The sequence below is a fragment of the Capra hircus genome, chromosome 16 (genome assembly GCF_001704415.2).
Source record: "Capra hircus breed San Clemente chromosome 16, ASM170441v1, whole genome shotgun sequence".
NCBI lineage: Eukaryota > Metazoa > Chordata > Mammalia > Artiodactyla > Bovidae > Capra > Capra hircus.
This window is the reverse complement of record NC_030823.1, coordinates 32,511,061-32,529,984: the sequence shown is the minus strand read 5'-3', so window position 1 is coordinate 32,529,984 and position 18,924 is coordinate 32,511,061. Positions and strand designations below refer to the sequence as shown.

At 36.3% G+C, this 18,924-nt stretch overlaps 1 protein-coding gene across 11 annotated transcripts in view; it reads right to left on the bottom strand.

The window, feature by feature from the left end:
• The window catches only part of CEP170 (centrosomal protein 170), a 136,134-nt gene that overhangs the window by 8,230 nt on the left and 108,980 nt on the right, over window positions 1-18,924 (bottom strand). For 5 of the 11 annotated variants that reach the window (XM_018060262.1, XM_018060265.1, XM_018060267.1 and 2 more), the window contains 4 exons: window positions 16,192-16,426; window positions 7,009-7,186; window positions 4,813-4,983; window positions 266-354 (listed from right to left, as the gene is read on the bottom strand). In XM_018060262.1, coding sequence (XP_017915751.1) covers window positions 266-354; window positions 4,813-4,983; window positions 7,009-7,186; window positions 16,192-16,426 — 673 coding nt within the window. The remainder of the gene's footprint in view (window positions 1-265; window positions 355-4,812; window positions 4,984-7,008; window positions 7,187-16,191; window positions 16,427-18,924) is intronic. The other 6 variants (XM_018060263.1, XM_018060269.1, XM_018060272.1 and 3 more) reach the window with 3 other exon arrangements.

Here is an 18,924-nt window from a genome sequence, read left to right as displayed (position 1 = left end):
TTTTTTAAAGATATGCATTTGATGTATTAACTTCCTATGGCTTTTTTTACAATAAAGTCCAAACTCCTTAAGCAAGTTCTGCCTAAACTGGTCCTTCCTTCTCTCTCCAATGTCATTTCTCATTATCCTCTAGCCCGCTCACTTCACCAACTTTTTGACTACTGCCATGTAAAATTTAGGTATATAGGTCATCCTTCAAAATTTACTAGAAAGGAAAGTAACCTGCTTTTATAGAAGCAAGGATGTCTGAGTAATGGCACAGTACCTGATCTTTCCAGCTGTTTTATCTATAGACTGTCTTATCTTCTTAGAGAACTGAAAGACGGATGAGAGCAACAGATTATCTCCCATGACCTGAAACATGGAAAGGGAAGAAAAGACATTAAAATACTACCACTATATCAGATAACCACCAAGAATGGTCACAATTCATTATGTTTAAGGGCATTTCATATTTATGCTGATTTTAATAAAACTTGATAAAGGGTGTAATTAAGAGTACTATGTAACTACATTGAGAACGAGAAATAAAAATTAAGGAACTCTTTTTTGTTAAATAACTTGTCACATTTCCATATTATTTTCATCATATAACTTTCAAAAGACAACCCATGTTATCTAATTTTTAATTACTATCATAATCCTGTCTCTCATGCTTCCAATTCAAATTATCATAATTGGGAGAATATAAGTAACTTAGAACGATAAATTTGTTATCTATTTTTTCAACAAATAAGATGAACAAAGAGATCAAGATTACAATCCTTGTTCTCCACAATGGGACAGGTAAGTTTTTTAAATGTATTCAAAATAGTAAGGGTTTTTTTTATGTTTTTTTTTTTTAATGCGGACCATTTTTTTTAATAGTCTTTATTGAATTTGTTAAGACTACTGCTTCTGTTTTATGCTTTGGTTTTCTGGACATGAGGCATGTGGGATCCTAGCTCCCCAACCAGGGATCAAACCCACACCCCGCCCTGCACTGGAAGGTGAAGTCTTAACCACTAGACCACTAGGGAAGTCCCCAAGAATAAGTTTTTATGTTGGAGGTTGTTATCATTCCAGTTGAACTTTATGGGCAAAAGCAGGGGTTGGCAAACCTCTGTAAAGGGCAAGAGAGTGAAGACTGGGGCCAATGCGGTCTCTGTTACAAATACTTACCTCTCTCACTATAGCAAGAGAGGCTATATTACAGCAAAAGGAGCTGCAGCTAATAAAACTCTATTTACAAAATCAGGTGGGAGGCTGAATCTAGCCTACATCCTAAGACTAGATACAGGTTCCAAAATCAGTTCCATGATTATCAGTAACAGTGGTGAAAGTAAAGTTCAATAAGGTAAAGAACAAACCCCCACAGGAATTTGGAATGTTAGGTCCACGAATCAAGGTAAATTGGACATGGTTAAGCAGGAGATGGCAAGAGTGAATATTTAAATCTTAGCAATCAGTGAACTAAAATGGATGGGAATGGGCATATTTAATTTAGATGGTCATTAAATCTACTACTGTGGGCAAGAATCCCTTAGAAGAAATGGAGTAGCCTCAAAGTCAGCAAGAGTCTGAAATGGAGTATTTGGGTGCAATCTCAAAAATGACAGAATAATCTCAGTTTCCAAGGCAAACCATTCAGCATCACAGTAATACAAGTCTAACCACTAATGCTGAAGAAGCTTAAGTTGAATCATTCTATGAAGACCTATAAGATCTTCTAGAACTAACGTCCTTTTTATCATAGCTGACTGGCATGCAAAAGTAGGAAGTTAAGAGATATCTGGAATACAGGCAAGTTTGGCCTTGGAGTACAAAATGAAGCAGGGCAAAAGTCAACAGAGTTTTGTCAAAAGAACACATTGGTCACAGCAAACACCCTCTTCTAACAACACAAGAGATGTCTCTACACAAGGACATCACTAAATGGTCAGTACTGAAAATGGACTAATTATATTCTTTGCAGCAAATGATGGAGAAGCTCTATACAGTCAGCAAAAACAAAGACTTGGAGCTGACTGCGGCTCAGATCATAAGCTCCTTACTGCAAAATTCAGGCTTAAATTAAAGAAACTAGGGAAAACCATTAGGCTTCAGCAGTACATGAACCAAGAAGTTCTAGATGGACAAGCTCCATTTAGAAGAGGCAGAGGAACCAGAGATCAAATTGCCAACATCCGCTGGATCATAAAGAAAGCAAGGGGATTTCAGAAAAACATTTACTTTTGCTTCACTGACTATGCTAAAACCTTTGACTGTGTGGATCATAACAAACTGTGGAAAATTCTTAAAGACATGGAATACCAGACCACCTTACCTGTTTCCTGAGAAACCTGTATGCAGTCAAGAAGCAACGGCTAGAACCAGACATGGAACAACAGACTGGTTCCAAATTGGGAAAAGGAGTAAAACAAGGATGTATATTGTCACCCTGCTTATTTAACTTACGTGCAGAGTACATCATGAGAAATGATGGGCTGGATGTATCATAAGCTAGAATCGAGAGCGCCAGGAGAAATATCAACAACTTCAGATACGCAGATGACACCACCCTGATGGCAGAAAGCGAAGTGGAACTAAGGAGCCTTTTGATGAAGGTAAATGAGAAGAGTGAAAAAGCTGACTTAAAACTCAACATTCAAAAAACTAAGCTCCTGGCATCGGGTCTCAACACTTCGTGGCAAATAGGTGGGTAAAAATGGAAACTGACATATTTTATTTTCTTGGACTCCAAAGTCAATGCAGCCATAAATTAAAAGACTCTGTTCCTTGGAAGGGAAGCTATGAAAAACTTAAGACAGTATATTAAAAAGCAGAGACATCACTTTGTTGACAAAGGTGCATACAGTCAAAGTTATGGTTTTTCTAGTAGTCATGTCTGGATGTGAGATTTGGACCATAAAGAAGGCTGCACACCAATGAATTGATGCTTTCAAACTGTGGTGCTCAAGAAGACTCTTGAGAATCTCTTGGACTGCAATGAGATCAACCCAGTCAATCCTAAAGGAAATCAACCCTGAATAACCACTGGAAGGACTGATGCTGAAGCTAAAGCTCCAATACTTTGGCCACCTGATGCAAAGAGCTGACTCACTGGAAAAGACCCTGATGATGGGAAAGACTGAGGTCAGGAGAAGAAGGGGGCAACAGAGGATGAGATGGTTGGATGGCTTTATCAACTCAATAGACATGAGTTGAGCAAACTCCAGGAGAGAGTGAAGGACAGGGAGGCCTGGCGTGCTGCAGTCCATGGGGTTGCAAAGAGCCTGACAAAACTGAGCAACTGAACAACAACAGAAAGAAACAGCTGACTAATATAATCTGCCTCTCGTCATGTGTTTTTTTTTCCATCCCATCTCCCTGTCTCCCTCCACCCAAGGTAAACAATATTCTGAATCCCATTCATCATTCCCTTGGTTTTCTTTTTATACAATTTGCTAGATGTATTTCTGTCCTAAGTATATAACATTATTAATTTGTGACAAAACACATTTTATCCGATCTTTTGAGAATAACTTTCTTCATTTCATGTTCTGTTGCTAAAATCCATCCACACTGTGGCATACAGTAGTTCATTTGTTTCGATCCCTTCATTGATTTTTCAATTTGTGCACATACCAGTTTATACATTCATTTTTCTTCAGATACAAACACTTACAGACTGTTCCCAAGTTTTGTTACTGCCCACAGTGCTACTAGGAATATCTTCGTTCATGACTTTTGCTGTCAATGAGAAAGGGTATACACGAGCAGCAAAACTGCTAGATAATGGGCCACATGTATGTTCAATTTTAGGAAATAATATCAAACTGTTTGCCAAAGTGACTCCACCAATTTAACCTTACTAGCAACAATAAGAAAGCCTATGTATTCACATCTTCTCCTATATTTAATGTTTTAAGACTTTTTAATTAGTTGCCAATTGAATGAATATAAAATAATCTCACTGTAGCCTTGAAAACTATTTCTCTGAATCCTCATGAAGCTGAACATCTCTTCATAGGCCTTGGATATTTTCAGTGAAATGCTGCAAATGTTTTCTACAGATTTTTCTTTTGGGCTGTTTGCCTTTTTAAACTGATTGTAGGAGCTCTGATAGATTCTGTATTCTAATCTCTTGTTGCCTGTATGTTTCACATAGTCCTTTAATACACTCAAATTTCTCAATCTTTTATTTATAAGTCAAAACTTTTTGTGTCTTTTAAATCATTCCCTGCTGCAGTGCTGAAAGATATTTACCTATATTATACTAAAAACTTTAAAGTTTTGCTTCTGTTCTTTAGGAACTAAATTTAAGTGAATTCGAGTTAATTATTTGTAATTGATGTGATGTCAGGATGAAATTCTATTCTACCCATAAGGACAAGCACTTTTTTCCCAGCCCTATATACTGAACAAAACCATATAAAATTGTCCTTGTTTTACAAATGTAGTCTTTACAGGACCTGCAGTGTGGCTCCAAAAATAATACAAAGCTCGCCAATCTTCTACCATTCCCCAAATCTTTCCTGTTTATCTTAAGAGACTTGTAAGTATTAAACAAGGGAGTTCTCAGGTGGTGTGAGTGGTAAAGACTCTCCAATGCAGGAGACACAAGTTCAATCCTTGGGTCGGGAAGATCCTCCGGAGGAGGAATGGAAAGTCACTCCAGTATTCTCGACAGGAAAACCCTATGGACAGAGGAGCCTGGCAGGCTACATACAGTCCATGGCATTGCAAAGAGACACGACTCAGCACACACATGTATGGAACAGTTCTCCTCTCTTTTTCCGACCAATGGGGCATGCATCCTTTGCCATTTGTTGAAGTTTATAGTTTACTCACTTCATCCCTGCTCCAGGTTCTCCGCCTTGTAATTGTTAAGTGATCAGGAGGCTCTGCTGGTTGAGGTCTTGGGTCACTAGACCGACAGTTGTTTCCTTCTGGTGTTTTAGAATGAACTAATGGAGGGATCTTTCGGAAGTTGAGGCTTTCATCAAAAACACGATCAACTAACTAACAGGACAAAAGCAAATCCTCATGAGCATAGAGTAATTTGGAAAAACACAGATACTGGCATTACAGTTTTTATAGTTAGAAGTTATTCCATTCTCAGGTAGTAACAGAAGCATGGTATCTTCAATAAACCAATTACTCTCTCTTTTTATAAGCACTTCAAAGATGTCCATTTTATAAAACAGATGTTCATCTACATAGATTTTATTTTCAAAATCCAAAATATATATAATAACTATGTTAAATTTGATTCTCCCATGGATAGTTTCCCCCAATGGAAAACGCAGATGGTAAATAGAAAAAGCTGAGCCATGTAGATGGACAAGGCATTCATTTTACTCACATTGCCTTACCAGTGTAAAATAATGTTTCTTTTTCTTTTAGTTTCCTATCTTGTTTTTTCCTTTTTTTCTCCCCAAATCCAGGTGCCAAATTTCTTCACAGATACATAAATTACAAATTATAATTAAGTTTACAAAAGAAAAAAAATGTTTTTAATTCAGAGTATTTTTATCTTAGATAAACTTTTAGCAGTAATGCTACAGAAATGACATATTCCAGTACGAGTGATATACTGCCATCTGCAGTGCAAATTATGCACATATAGTACAAAGTAACTCAGGTTTACTGAAGAAGGAATAAACTCTTGTATAGTAATAAGAAAGGAAGCCAAAAAGAAAAAATGGAATTCTACTTAATGAAATGTTTGAAAATTTTACTGAGTCTGAGTGAATGTACAATCATGTTAGGTATAATTTAGTTAGACAGCTGAGAAAATAATATCTTCATCATTCAAAATGTATCAGGAAGAATTGTGTATGTCTTGCCACCAAGAAGATCCTTTTGTTTTTCACCAATAAGGATGAATTTTTATACACATTTACAATTGATCAGTGTGGTAACAAAACTACACAGACTGATGAAACATTATTTACCAAATTAGAGGACACATAAAGGGGAAAAATACAACGAAATTATGAGCATTAAAGAATAAAATTATAACTGTGACAAAAAGCAACTGAAGAAAATTTTAGTAGAAGAGTTTGCCAGAATTAAATGTGTCAAAAAGGCTACCCATTTTCGGCTACTATTGAGAACATTATTTTATAAAACTAAGGAAGTAAAATGAATCATCAATATTAGGGGTTGGCAAATTTTTGCTGTAACGGGCCAAATGATAAATATTTTAGGCTGTGCAGTCTTACAATTTCTGTTCAACTACTCAATTCTGACATTATAGCATAAAATAGTCAGAGGATAATAAAACAAACCAGTGTGGCTTTGTCCTAATAAAACTGTAACTCATTCTTTCAAAATGTCTGTCTTTTTTTGGTATCTCTGCACCAAATCAAGAAACCCAACATGGCCAGAATACCATTATTTTTATATTATATTTTAAAGTTAACTTCTGAAAATAAAAAAATAAAATAAAGTTAACTTCTGGAGCCATCTGTGTTCGTGGTGTCCCCTGGAGGGGGAGAGCAGGAGGCTCTGGTTTGGGGCAATAGTCTGTATATGCTAACTTACATCGCACAGTTCACAAGAATGTTTTAAAACAATACATATATTTGAATGAGTGTGTATATGTATGTGTATTTCAATTTTTGAAGAATCTTTGTGCACATATATATGTATGTATATATTCATCAACAGAATTAAAGTAGTAAAAACTATAGACTTTTTCTTGCTACTAGAGATAATTTCTAGTTAAGAACCTATGTAAGATTTACAGAAACTTTATATAATGATTTATTATTTATACAATTATTTACCAAATTTGGATGTGCTTTTTAGGTACCATTTATTTTTGTATTTTACAAAGTGCTTATTTTAAATAATTTTACAGTTTCATACTAATAGTAGACCAAATGTTAGCCTTTACTAGTTTTGTTACAAGAAAAGAAATTTGTTAAAGCAAAGTTGGAAAATGCAGAGCTTCATGCAAATAGGGAGGATGGATGTAACCAAAAAAAAAAAAAACTAAGCAAAAAGCTAAAAGCAAAAGAAATAAAGAAAAGAAAGAACCTTATGCATCTCTCCATGAAGATCTCCTACCTCTTCTCTAGTGTCTATGGCAGAGCCGGGGGTGGTGGCGGCAGTGCTTACTGTGGTACTAGGGGCAGTGCCTGAGGAGGTCACTGAATCTATCTCTCCTGCTACATCGTTGATTTCCCGAGCAATGAGAGCGAGATCTTGGCTGATCCTGGCGATAATTTTAGAAAAGAAGTTTAATTCTTTCACACAACAGGTCTACAGACAATCATTTCGATAGAATCAGTTTTATAAGTTGTATATTTAAAGATTTGTCCTCAAAACTTCAGATTTTCTACATGTGCCATTAACTATTTTGATATTGGAAGAATTTAAATGTTAATTCCAATATGAATCAAACTAAACCACACATAATTTACAAGTTGTCACTTTCAAATAGATGTGTTAAATGCCTGAAGTAGTGATATGTATCTTTTAAAAACACACTGTTAATGGTAATTACTAGCATTAATATATTACAGCAGTTCTTAAATTTGGGCACGGTAAACAATTCAAAGGCCTGTGAACTTGAATGAGAAAAGCAATTACAGCTTTATTTTCATTAACCCTCTAAATGAAACTAGCATTTCTTTGAATTACAAAGATAAGCAACAAACAACAGTGGTATTAGCAGTACTGGTGATTTCTGTCAGCAAAACAAATCACATTCTAGTTTCTATGAGTATATCAAAACATTTAGTCATCACTACTTCAAAACTAGTCCATCCTAAAGGAGATCAGTCCTGGGTGTTCACTGGAAGGACTGATGCTAAAGCTGAAACTCCAATACTTTGGCCACCTCATGTGAAGAGCTGACTCATTGGAAAAGACCCTGATGCTGGGAGGGACTGGGGGCAGGAGAAGGAGACAACAGAGGATGAGATGGCTGGATGGCATCACTGACTTGATGGACGTGAGTCTGAGTGAACTCCGGGAGATGGTGATGGACAGGGAGGCCTGGTGTGCTGCAATTCATGGCGTCGCAAAGAGTGGGACACGACTGAGCGACTGGACTGACTTCAAAACGACTTCATTATACCCACAGCAATAACATTACACTTACTATGTTAACGAAGACTCATATACTACTATATCATTTTAAAAATATTTTAAAAACTGTATTTCAATATAATTGTTTCTAATGTTTATACATTTCTGACAGGAGCTCCCTAAGCTTCTCCAGATGGCCCAAGGGGTGTATGGTACCAAAGAAGTGAGGAGCTCTGACACAGAATAGCATTTTATGCTATCTACCATACTTTATAGTACATCACATGTCATTTCAGGGTCACAAGGTAGAAGCAGACTTATCTAACTGATTGATTATGAAGAGAGATGCATTTTAAGAGAAAATTACTGGCTTGCTCATGACCACACAACTTAAAAGTAGCTGAGACAGGGCCAGATTCCATGTTTTCAGTTCATGTCCCTAAAGTTATTTATTTGTATTTTCAGCCACACGGACTGAAGAACTAAGTAACTGTTATCAGTGATAACTGAACATTTGCTAAGTTATGCAGCCACTGCACAGGATCTCAATTTGGTTACTTCTACAGTAAACAAAAGCTTTGGCATGACAGAATATTTGTAAAGTACCTGAATAGGCTTTCCAACTCTAAAATCCAAAGAGCAAAGTAACAACAACTTTTTAACTTATGCAAAATGTGAGCTTGAAAGGCTTTCACAGAATGGAGTAATTGCATAGAAACTTAACCACAGATTTAAAAAGAGAAGCTAACTTGAAGCTTATGGCCCAACAGAAGCAATCTACGGTCAATTTCTTTTTATTTACCAGTAAATACTTAATGATCTGGTCACTGTGCTAGGTCCTAAGGGCTGCAATGGTGAAGAAGCAGAAACTATCACAACATTAACAGGCTATTTCAGTTCAGTCGCTCAGTCGTGTCCGACGCTTTGTGACCCAATGAACTGCAACACGTCCATCATCAACTCCCACAGTTTACTCAAACTCATGTCCATCAGGTTGGTGATACCATCCAACCATCTCATCCTCTGTCACCCCTTCTCTTCCCACCTTCAATCTTTCCCAGCATCAGGGTCTTTTCCAAGGAGTCAGTTCTTTGTATCAGGTGGCCAAAGTACTGGAGTTTCAGTTTCAGCATCAGTCCTTCCAATGAATATTCAGAACTGATTTCCTTTAGGATTGACTGCTTGGAACTCCTTTCAGTCCAAGGGACTCTCAAGAGTCTTCTCCAACACCACAGTTCAAAAGTATCAATTCTTTGGTGCTCAGCTTTCTTTATAGTTCAACTCTCACATCCATACATGACTACTGGAAACACCATAGCTTTGACTAGACAGACCTTTGTTGGCAAAGTAATGTCTCTGCTTTTTAACATGCTGTCTAGGTTGGTAATAGCTTTCCTTCCAAGGAGCAAATCTTTTACATGGCTCCAGGTCACCATCTGCAGTGACTTCGGAGCCTAAGAAAATGAAGTCTCAAACTGCTTCCATTTTTCCCCCATGTGTTTGCCATGAAGTGATGGGGACCAGATGCCCCGATCATCATTTTCTGAATGTTGAGTTTTAAGCCAACTTTTTCACTCTGCTCTTTCACTTTCATCAAGAGTTTAGTTCCTGTTTTCACTTTCTGCCATAAGGGTTGGGTCATCTGTATATCTGAGGTTATTGATATTTCTCCCAGCAGTCTTGATTCCAACTTCTGCTTCATCCAGCCTGGCATTTTGCATGATGTACTCTGCATATAAGTTAAAGAAGCACGGTGACAATATATAGCCTTGATGTACTCCTTTCCCGATTTGGAACCAGTCTATTGTTCCATGTCCAGTTCTAACTGTTGCTTCTTGACCTGTGTACAGATTTCTCAGTAGGCAGGTCAGTGGTTTGTATTCCCATCTCTTAAAGAATTTGCACAGTTTATTGTGATTCACACAGTCAAAGGCTTTGGCATAATCAACAAAGCAGAAGTAGAGGTTTTTCTGGAACTCTCTTGCTTTTTCTATGATTCAACAGATGTCGGAAATTTGATCTCTGGTTCCTCTGCCTTTTCTAAATCCAGTTTGAACATCTGCAAGTTCAAGATTTACATACTGTTGAAGCCTGGCTTGGAGAACTTTGAGCATTACTTTGCTAGCATGTGAGATGAGTGCAACTGGGCGGTAGTTTGAACATTCTTTGGCATTGCCTTTCTTTGGGACTGGAATGAAAACGGACCTTTTCCAGTCCTGTGGCCACTGCTGAGTTTTTCAAATTTGCTGGCATACTGAGTGCAGCACTTTCACAGCATCATCTTTTAGGATTTGAAATAGCTCAACTGGGATTCCATCGCCTCCACTAGCTTTGTTTGCAGTGATGTTTCCTAAGGTCCACTTGACTTTGCATTAAGGTCTCCTCTGACAACCATTTTGCTTTCTTGCATTTCTTTTCCATGGGGATGGTCTTGATCACTGCCTCCTACACAATGTCACAAACCTCCATCCATAGTTCTTCAGCCATTCTGTTTATCAGATCTAATGCCTTGAATCTATTTCTCACTTCCACTGTATGATCATAAGGGATTTGATTTAGGTACATCTGAATGGTCTAGTGGTTTCCCCTACTTTCTTCAATTTAAGTCTGAACTTGGCAATAAGGAGTTCATGATCTGAACCACAGTCAGCTCCTGGTCTTGTTATTGCTGCCTGTATAGAGCTTCTCCACCTTTGGCTGCAAAGAATATAATCAATCTGATTTCAGTGTTGACCATCTGGTGATGTCCATGTGTAGAGTCTTCTCTTGTGTTGTTGGAAGAAGGTGTTTGTTACGACCAGTGCATTGTCATGGCAAAACTGCCTGTATAGAGCTTCTCCACCTTTGGCTGCAAAGAATATAATCAATCTGATTTCAGTGTTGACCATCTGGTGATGTCCATGTGTAGAGTCTTCTCTTGTGTTGTTGGAAGAAGGTGTTTGTTACGACCAGTGCATTGTCATGGCAAAACTCTGGTAGCTTTTGACCTGCTTTGTTTTGTACTCCAAGGCCAAATTTGCCTGTTACTCTAGGTATCTCTTGACTTCCTACTTTTGCAATGATTCATTACATTGCTTTATATATTATAAGGACTTCCCCAGTTGCTCAGGGGTAAAGAATCCACCTTCAATGCTGGAGACATGCATTCAGTTCCTGGATAGGGGAGATTAGAGCATGGCAACCTACTCCAGTATTCTTGCTTGGAAAATCCCATGGACAGAGAAGCCTGGCAGGCTATAGACCATAGTGTGTATGGACAGACTTCAGTTTTGTCTGCAAAGAGTCAGACATGAGTGAAAAAACTAAGCGTGCATATTAAAAGGAAACCCATATCACTTAATTCTGGCCACTAAATTAAATTGGCTCTTACCAAAAATATAAAAAAAGTTGTAATAAAATGTACTAAAATTACAATTTGTTTTTTTGCCATTAAGATTACTATGCATTTGTAATTTTAATCACAAATATTGAGCCATGAAAAATATAAACCATCATTGTATTTTAAAATATTAAAAAATACAGGTATACTTATTTGAATTTCTCTAATAAAAATACTATATGTAAAAGATTCAGTAATAAAGCCTCTTTCCTCTTGACCCGAAGTGTCAGATGACTACTTTGCTGCTGCTGCTGCTGCTGCTAAGTCGCTTCAGTCGTGTCTGACTCTGTGCGATCCCATAGACGGCAGCCCACCAGGCTCCCCCATCCCTGGGATTCTCCAGGCAAGAATACTGGAGTGGGTTGCCATTGGGGTCAATCAAATCAGGGAATAAGACTCATTAGGTAGGTGTTCTATGACACATTTATTTAATAATCATTTCAATATTAAAAACAGACTACTTATATATCAGAATTATTATTCTTAGGAAAAAAGAACATTTTAAAACAATGTTTGAAATGAAAATCTGAATGAAACTTTGGTTGAGATTCTTAGGTTTCCTATTAGTATAGGATAAGCCTTAATAAAATATTTTAGCATTACTTTGCCAACAAAGGTCCGTCTAGTCAAGGCTATGCTTTTTCCAATGGTCATGTATGGATATGAGAGTTGGACTATAAAGAAAGCTGAGCACCGAAGAATTGATGCTTTTGAACTGTGGTGTTGGAGAAGACTCTTGAGAGTCCATTGGACTGCAAGGAGATCCAACCAGTCCATCCTAAAGGAGATCAGTCCTGGGTGTTCACTGGAAGGACTGATGTTGAAGCTGAAACTCCAATACTTTGGCCACCTGATGCGAAGAGCTGACTCACTGGAAAAGACCCTGATGCTAGGAAAGATTGAGGGCAGGAGGAGAAGGGGACAAGAGATGATGAGATGGTTGGATGGCATCACTGACTCAAAGGACATGAGTTTGGGTAAACTCCCGGAGCTGATGATGGACAGGGAGGCCTGGCATGCTGCAGTTCATGGGGTCGCAAAGAGTCAGACAGGACTGAGCGACTGAACTGAACTGAAGAATATAACATTGACTCTGAAACTCCAATTATATCTGGAGTCTCATATATTTAATATTATCAAATATACAGAAAACTGAATGCTCACAATTAAGTTATAAATACAATCATGTTTGAGTATATACACACACCACTGTTTTCTCTGCACTCCATTTAAATATAACTAACATTTGATAGCTTACTGTATGTCAAGTCCTAGGTTATGCACATGCCTTGGTTTGTCAATCTTTCAAGGTGACACTATTGTTTTGTCCATTTTATACATAAAACTAGTGCACAGTTACTTACTTAACTTGTCTAGGGTCTTACAGACCACATGGCAGAATTGGGTTTGAATTGAGAAGGTCTGATCCCAGAGTCCATGATTTTGATCATTCAGCTATACTGAATGCTTATAATTTAGGTTATCCCTCAGAGTTCAATTCTTCCTGGCAATGTCTATGATCACAGCTTCAATTATTTTCTTTTTGTCTGACTTCCAAAACGATGATTCTAGCTCTCATGAGCTTCCTATGCTGCAGAGCTATACTCCTTCACATGTCTGTTCCAAAAGTACCTACCGATACCTAAGTCAGCATGCCTAAACAGAGCTTATCTTCCTTTTTGTCTTTTGTTTCTGAAGACATGCATTTGTAAGTCACCTTTACCAGTCACTCATGCTAAAAACTACATTCTGCTCATAGGAGTTCTTAACAATATTCATTTGAACAACCATGGAGTTATTCTGGCAATTGTCAAACTCTGTCAAATGGTACACGTCCATATCTCCATTTATACCGTCACTAACACTATCTTAACTTAGGCCTTCAATGCCTTGCACATTAACTTCTAGAACAGATCACTAGTTAATCTCTAGGTTCTCTGCTCTCTCAAACAATTCTACAAATTTCCCTTAAGGGTAATCTTCTTTTAATGTAGATCTTATCCTTTTCAAAAATCTGAAACGTAAGTCTTATATATAAAATAATATGTACGCTTCTTAGCTGGCATTCAACATCTCCTATTTTTTAGCTAGCTTAGGATTATCTTCAATTTGGTCATCCATTAACTATATACTTTTATATCTTAGACTCAGACAAACAACCCACCCCCTTTTTTTTTCATGCTATTTCTTTTCTCTTTTCAACCTCCAGTAAATTCCTGCTGCAGACACCCTTTTAAAAATTATTTATTTATTTATTTATTTGGCTGTGTCAGGCCTTAGGTACAGTAAGCAGGTTCTTCCAGTTGCAGTGTTGGGATCTAGTTCCCTGACCAAGGATCAAACCCAGGCCCCCTGCACTGGAAGCATGGAGTCCTAGCCACTGGACTACCAGGGAAGTTCAAACTTCACCCTTTCTACAACCCTTCTACCACTCTGCCTGATAGCAGCTCATGCAACACCTTTGCTTCTTTCCTCTGACTCTGAACTCTCTGAGGACACTCATGTCTAAGTCATCTTTACACTTTACTCATGCTAAATACTATGTTCTACTCATACGAGTAGCTTAGGAATTCTTTGTTGAGTGGATGGGAATTACATGTGGAGGGGGATTATACAATACATGAAAAAAACTTATGCAAACATAAACTTGATCCAAAACAAAACTGCAGAGGCGTAAAGGTGCTGGTTTAGTAATATAGCTCTAAAATCTAAGCAAAAAGAGTATGACAAAACATAAAACATTTTGTAATCAACTAAAACCACTATTATGCTTTTCAAATTTCTTAAGTGAAAGTGGTAGCCAATTTACAGAAATAAAACATGTACTTCTCACATTCTATTTAGTTATTTGAAAATAAATTTCTGTACATTAAGAAAAGGTCAGTATTCTATAGGAACATTAAACATCAACATTAACTTTCCTCCTATATGTCCTATCCTCCCCTCTTACTTTTTTTAATATCTTAATAAACAAAAATAAAAATACTTTCTCTTCCTGTGAGATGTATGGGTGGAAAATATACCTTGAAAAATTAAATCCCAACAGCAAGTTTTATTAACATAATGCTACTAACAAACTGGAGGAAAAAGGCATAGAATCATTAGGTGTTAAATAGGCTAGCCTGAGAATACTACTATAGATAATAAAATATATAAGACAATATACACATTACAAGGGTAATAAAATACACATACTAACAAAATAAAACCAAGTGAAAATATAACAGACAGTTCTTAGTCACTTTCCCCTTTGTATCATAATTTTTTTCTGTTTAGGGACAGGGAAGTGGGTTTGGCCCAGAGAAGGTGTTCAGTGTTCTAGTTTAGGGTAGAGAGCTTAAGAGGCAAAGCCTCCTAAGAAAAAGCAGAACACTCTAGTTCCCTCGTGTACCCCTTGTGTTCATGTGGTGAGACTTCTCCATGGGGAAGAAAAAAAGTGAGACAAGAGCAAGGCCTGTTGTTGCCAGCTGTGCCCACAAGAAAAAAAAATGTAGTATCAAGATTGTCTCATTGCAGGAGTTTTGTGGGCCCATAATAATGCGTGGAGTGGCTTCCCAGGTGAGGCTAGTAGTAAAGAATCTGCCCGCCAATGCAGGACACATAAGAGATGCAGGTTTGATCCCTAGGTCGGGAAAGTCCCCTGGATGAGGGGATGGCAATGCACTTCAGTATTCTTGCCTGGAGAATCCCATGGACAGAGAAGCCTGGTGGGCTACAGTCCATGCGGTTGCACAGAGTCGGACATGACTGAAGCGACTTAGCACAACGCACAATAATGCATGGGTCCCAAAGCACATACATGCCCATACTCTAATCAGAACTGGCTTACAATGCTTCAACAATTATTGTCATTTACATGGCCAAAAAGTAATGTTTAAGCAACACAATGAGATTAGAAGGGCATGTTCTGCAAGAACTAAAAGCAACCACAAGTGCATAGTCATTGAACAACAACAAAAAACTAAACAATAAACTAATGATCCAGGAAAAAAAGAAACAATTCACAGAAGTCCACAAAGTAAAAAAAAGATAAACATCATAAAATCATCATAAAAAATTTTTAAGGAACTTATGAATTAATTTCTTTAATAAATGTTGTCAAGTATAAGAAAATTAGAACCTCTAACTAAAGGCAGAAATAATTTTAGCATGTACACAGTGAAAATGTTTAGGTAACATGTGGCATACTGCAGTAAAATTTAATAACTTACAAACTTACCAAAAAACCCTTAACTACGATAGCATATATGGTCAACTGCAATGTTAGGGGTTAAAACTCACATCTGCAGCATGAATTATACTTTTAATTATGTAATCTTAAGTTTATTATAAACATATTTAATATTTAAAATAATATTCTCATTTAATTACTAAAGGATTGTACTAACTCAATCTAATGAATTCATAAAAGTACAAGTAATAATCTGCCTACTCTAATTCTCCCTAGAGAACATTAGCAACATCTCTAGCAAGTACATCTCCTTGGAAGGTAAAAAAATAAAAAATGTATCTGCACAATTCTCAATTATGTAGAGCTGATACTGACTACCTTTCAAAATTATATTAATTCATCAGCGTTTCTACCAGAAATAAGAAAGGGGAGTTTACCGAAATAAATTCTTTAATATGTAAGTAACACTTGCATTAAAAAAAAAAAGGGTAATGAGTAATACTATCAACAAAACTAAAGTTCTTAGTTCTCTGTGGATTTCATTTCTTGGTACAAACAAAGTAAAAGCTAAATTTATTATCAAGTTGAAACAGTAACAAATAATTTCAACTCTTAGAGATAACGGATTAAAACCAACCTGGCTATTTCTTCTCGATGGGCAGTCCAATCTCGGATGTAGTCTTCCTGTTCTTTTATCCGGTGTTTGAATGAAGAACTAGTAGGCATTGCTGACCCAGAGCTCTGCAATCGAGTCGTTTTCAGGGCTGGAGAAGTACGTAGACGGGTATGTTTAGGGGAATTACGGTTTGATCCAAATTCATCTTCTGAGGTGGAAGCATAATCAGTAGGAAAGCGCCTCCATCTTGAATTTACTAAATTAGTTTAATTATTAAAAAAAGAATTATTATGTTATCTTTTAAAAGAGAGAAAATAAAAATCATGATTTCAAAAACACCATGAGACCACACACAGCACAATTTTCAAAAACTGACATACACATAGTTTACAAAACCATTAAGTCTACTACTCCTTAAAGATAGAAACATCATACTTTGGTGAATTAAAAACAATGAAGAATTAAGAACAATAGAAAGATCACATTTTCTGTAGCATGGTGAGTAAACATTCAGATGAAAAACTGACTAATGACAAACAACTAAGCAAGCTCTATTCATAAATGTTTAACTCAGGTACTATTTAATTGCAAATATTTCTCATTTAAGTGACGTTATGGATTTTTTTTTAAATGACAGCAACAACAATAAAAAAAACAAAATAAGGGAAAAGATTTCCTCATGCCACATGGACTTTTCAACATGGAGATGGTAAAAACCCTCTTTTCCCAACAAACAAATATGCATAATTCCTACTGTGGAAATTATGCCTTTATGGCAGAAAAAAAAAACATTACCTCTGTCATTCAACATCCTGTTATGCTATGATTGGAAAAAATCTTTTTACATGGTAAAAACACAACAAAGCATCTTCAGTACAACTCTGCTGCTTTGACATTGAAAGCATACAGGTGAAAATAGACAATGGCAATAAAACCTACAAGGAGTGAAAACCTACAAAGGTATTCTCACAACCATTAACATTTATGGCACAGGAGATACTGACAACAGTCACATTAAAGAAAGTGGTAATCACTTTCTTATTTAAGGTTAGTAAAAGATTTTAAAAATGGTTTTGCAGACACATTTGAAAATTAGAAGACAAATTAATGTAGACAGATCACTACTACTGTTAATAATTAAACATGCAAATAAAGTGTGAAACATAAAGAAGTAAAAAATAGGGGAAAACTAATCTATGGAAAACTTCACAAGGGCAGGAATTATGCCTGCTTAATCCACTAACAGGTTCCTAGCACTTAGCAGTATGTGGCTAACAAATGTTTAATAAATATGTTTGAATAAATGAATTAATTCCTAGATACTGACCATTTCCTTCCTCAAAATAGGAATACCTAATAAAAAAGCATGAGACATTTTTGGTGGCTAAACCTTAGCTTCTGTTATAAGTTCCAACTGCTGTTACTATTAAGAGCTTTCTTTATCTTTCTCTTTTATAAAACAGAAGCTGACTCTAGGCTGGGTATTGGTGAAGTCTAGAATTCCCTTATCCTACTCCACTTGAATTTTATGCCTTTCTTGTTTTTCTTTTCTTTCATAAACTTCATTTCTACGTAAGGCTCTGGAAGGCTGAGCTGGCATTCAAATAAGATTGATAATCATTGTTCCCAGAACTGCTTTAAGAACAGAAAAATCTATAATCAGGACTATATTATAAATCAGTGCCTACCCATTTGTCTGGATTTAAACTCTTATTTGAGACAATGAAAAAACAGGCCAAAACTTCATGGCTTTCTGTAAAAGTATACACAAACACATATATGGAACTCCAGGTAATTAATCAGTTTTTTTTGAAGGGGTTATTAAAAATAATTTCTGATTTTAACATTAGAAGATAATTTATTAACACAAGTAATACTTTTACCATGGTGGAAATTTACTAATTTCTAGACATTTGAACTGACCTTGAGACTTGAAAACAGCTTTAGGAAAAGTTAAGGAACAAGAGTAAATAAGTTTTTGTATTTTTTTTAAAGAAACACAGCAAGGCAATTAGATATACAGCAAACAAATCAGTACCTTTTAATAAAGGTATTTCATTAAATGCTAAATGTTTTTTTTTTATTTTGCTACCCTAGAATATGATTCATAAAAGGAAATCCATAAATAAAAAAGATCTTTTGTTAGATTAAATTTCCTGATTTTTGACTTGAAAACTATGTAACCATACCTATAACTGAAAATTGGAGAGGAGACAAAACCAGTAACAAAGAGTTTTAACAAACTGCAGAAGGTATGAAAACAGGTATTATAGAACTCAGGTTGTTAATATGGAGGTAATTTAGAGAGAATGGCATCAATAACTGAGAGATTCCTTGAATGGCAGAGCACATGAAAGCAGAATGAGAAAGTGAGAAACAAGGGCTAAATGTCAGGTGACGTAAGTTACCAGGTGACAATATATTAGCTGAGCCCTGTAAGAATTTTAAATTGTGCAATCTAAGTCTCCAGGTCAGAAAATCATTACCTTTTGGAGAAAAGGATAAAAGAAAAACTTCTTTTTCAAATGAAATTCATAAACTTTCCACCTGTTTTTTATAAGTCTATCTAGAATCCAGCAAAAACACTGAAGTTTCTAAGAATAACTTTTAAAAGAGGAGAAGCAATATTGGAGCCAGGTGGGAGGTACGCTATCACGGGTGTAAGATGAGCTCAAGGATCGGGGAGACAGCCAATATTTTGGAATAACTGTAACTAAAAAGTAACCTTTAAAATTGCATAAAAAATGAAAAAAT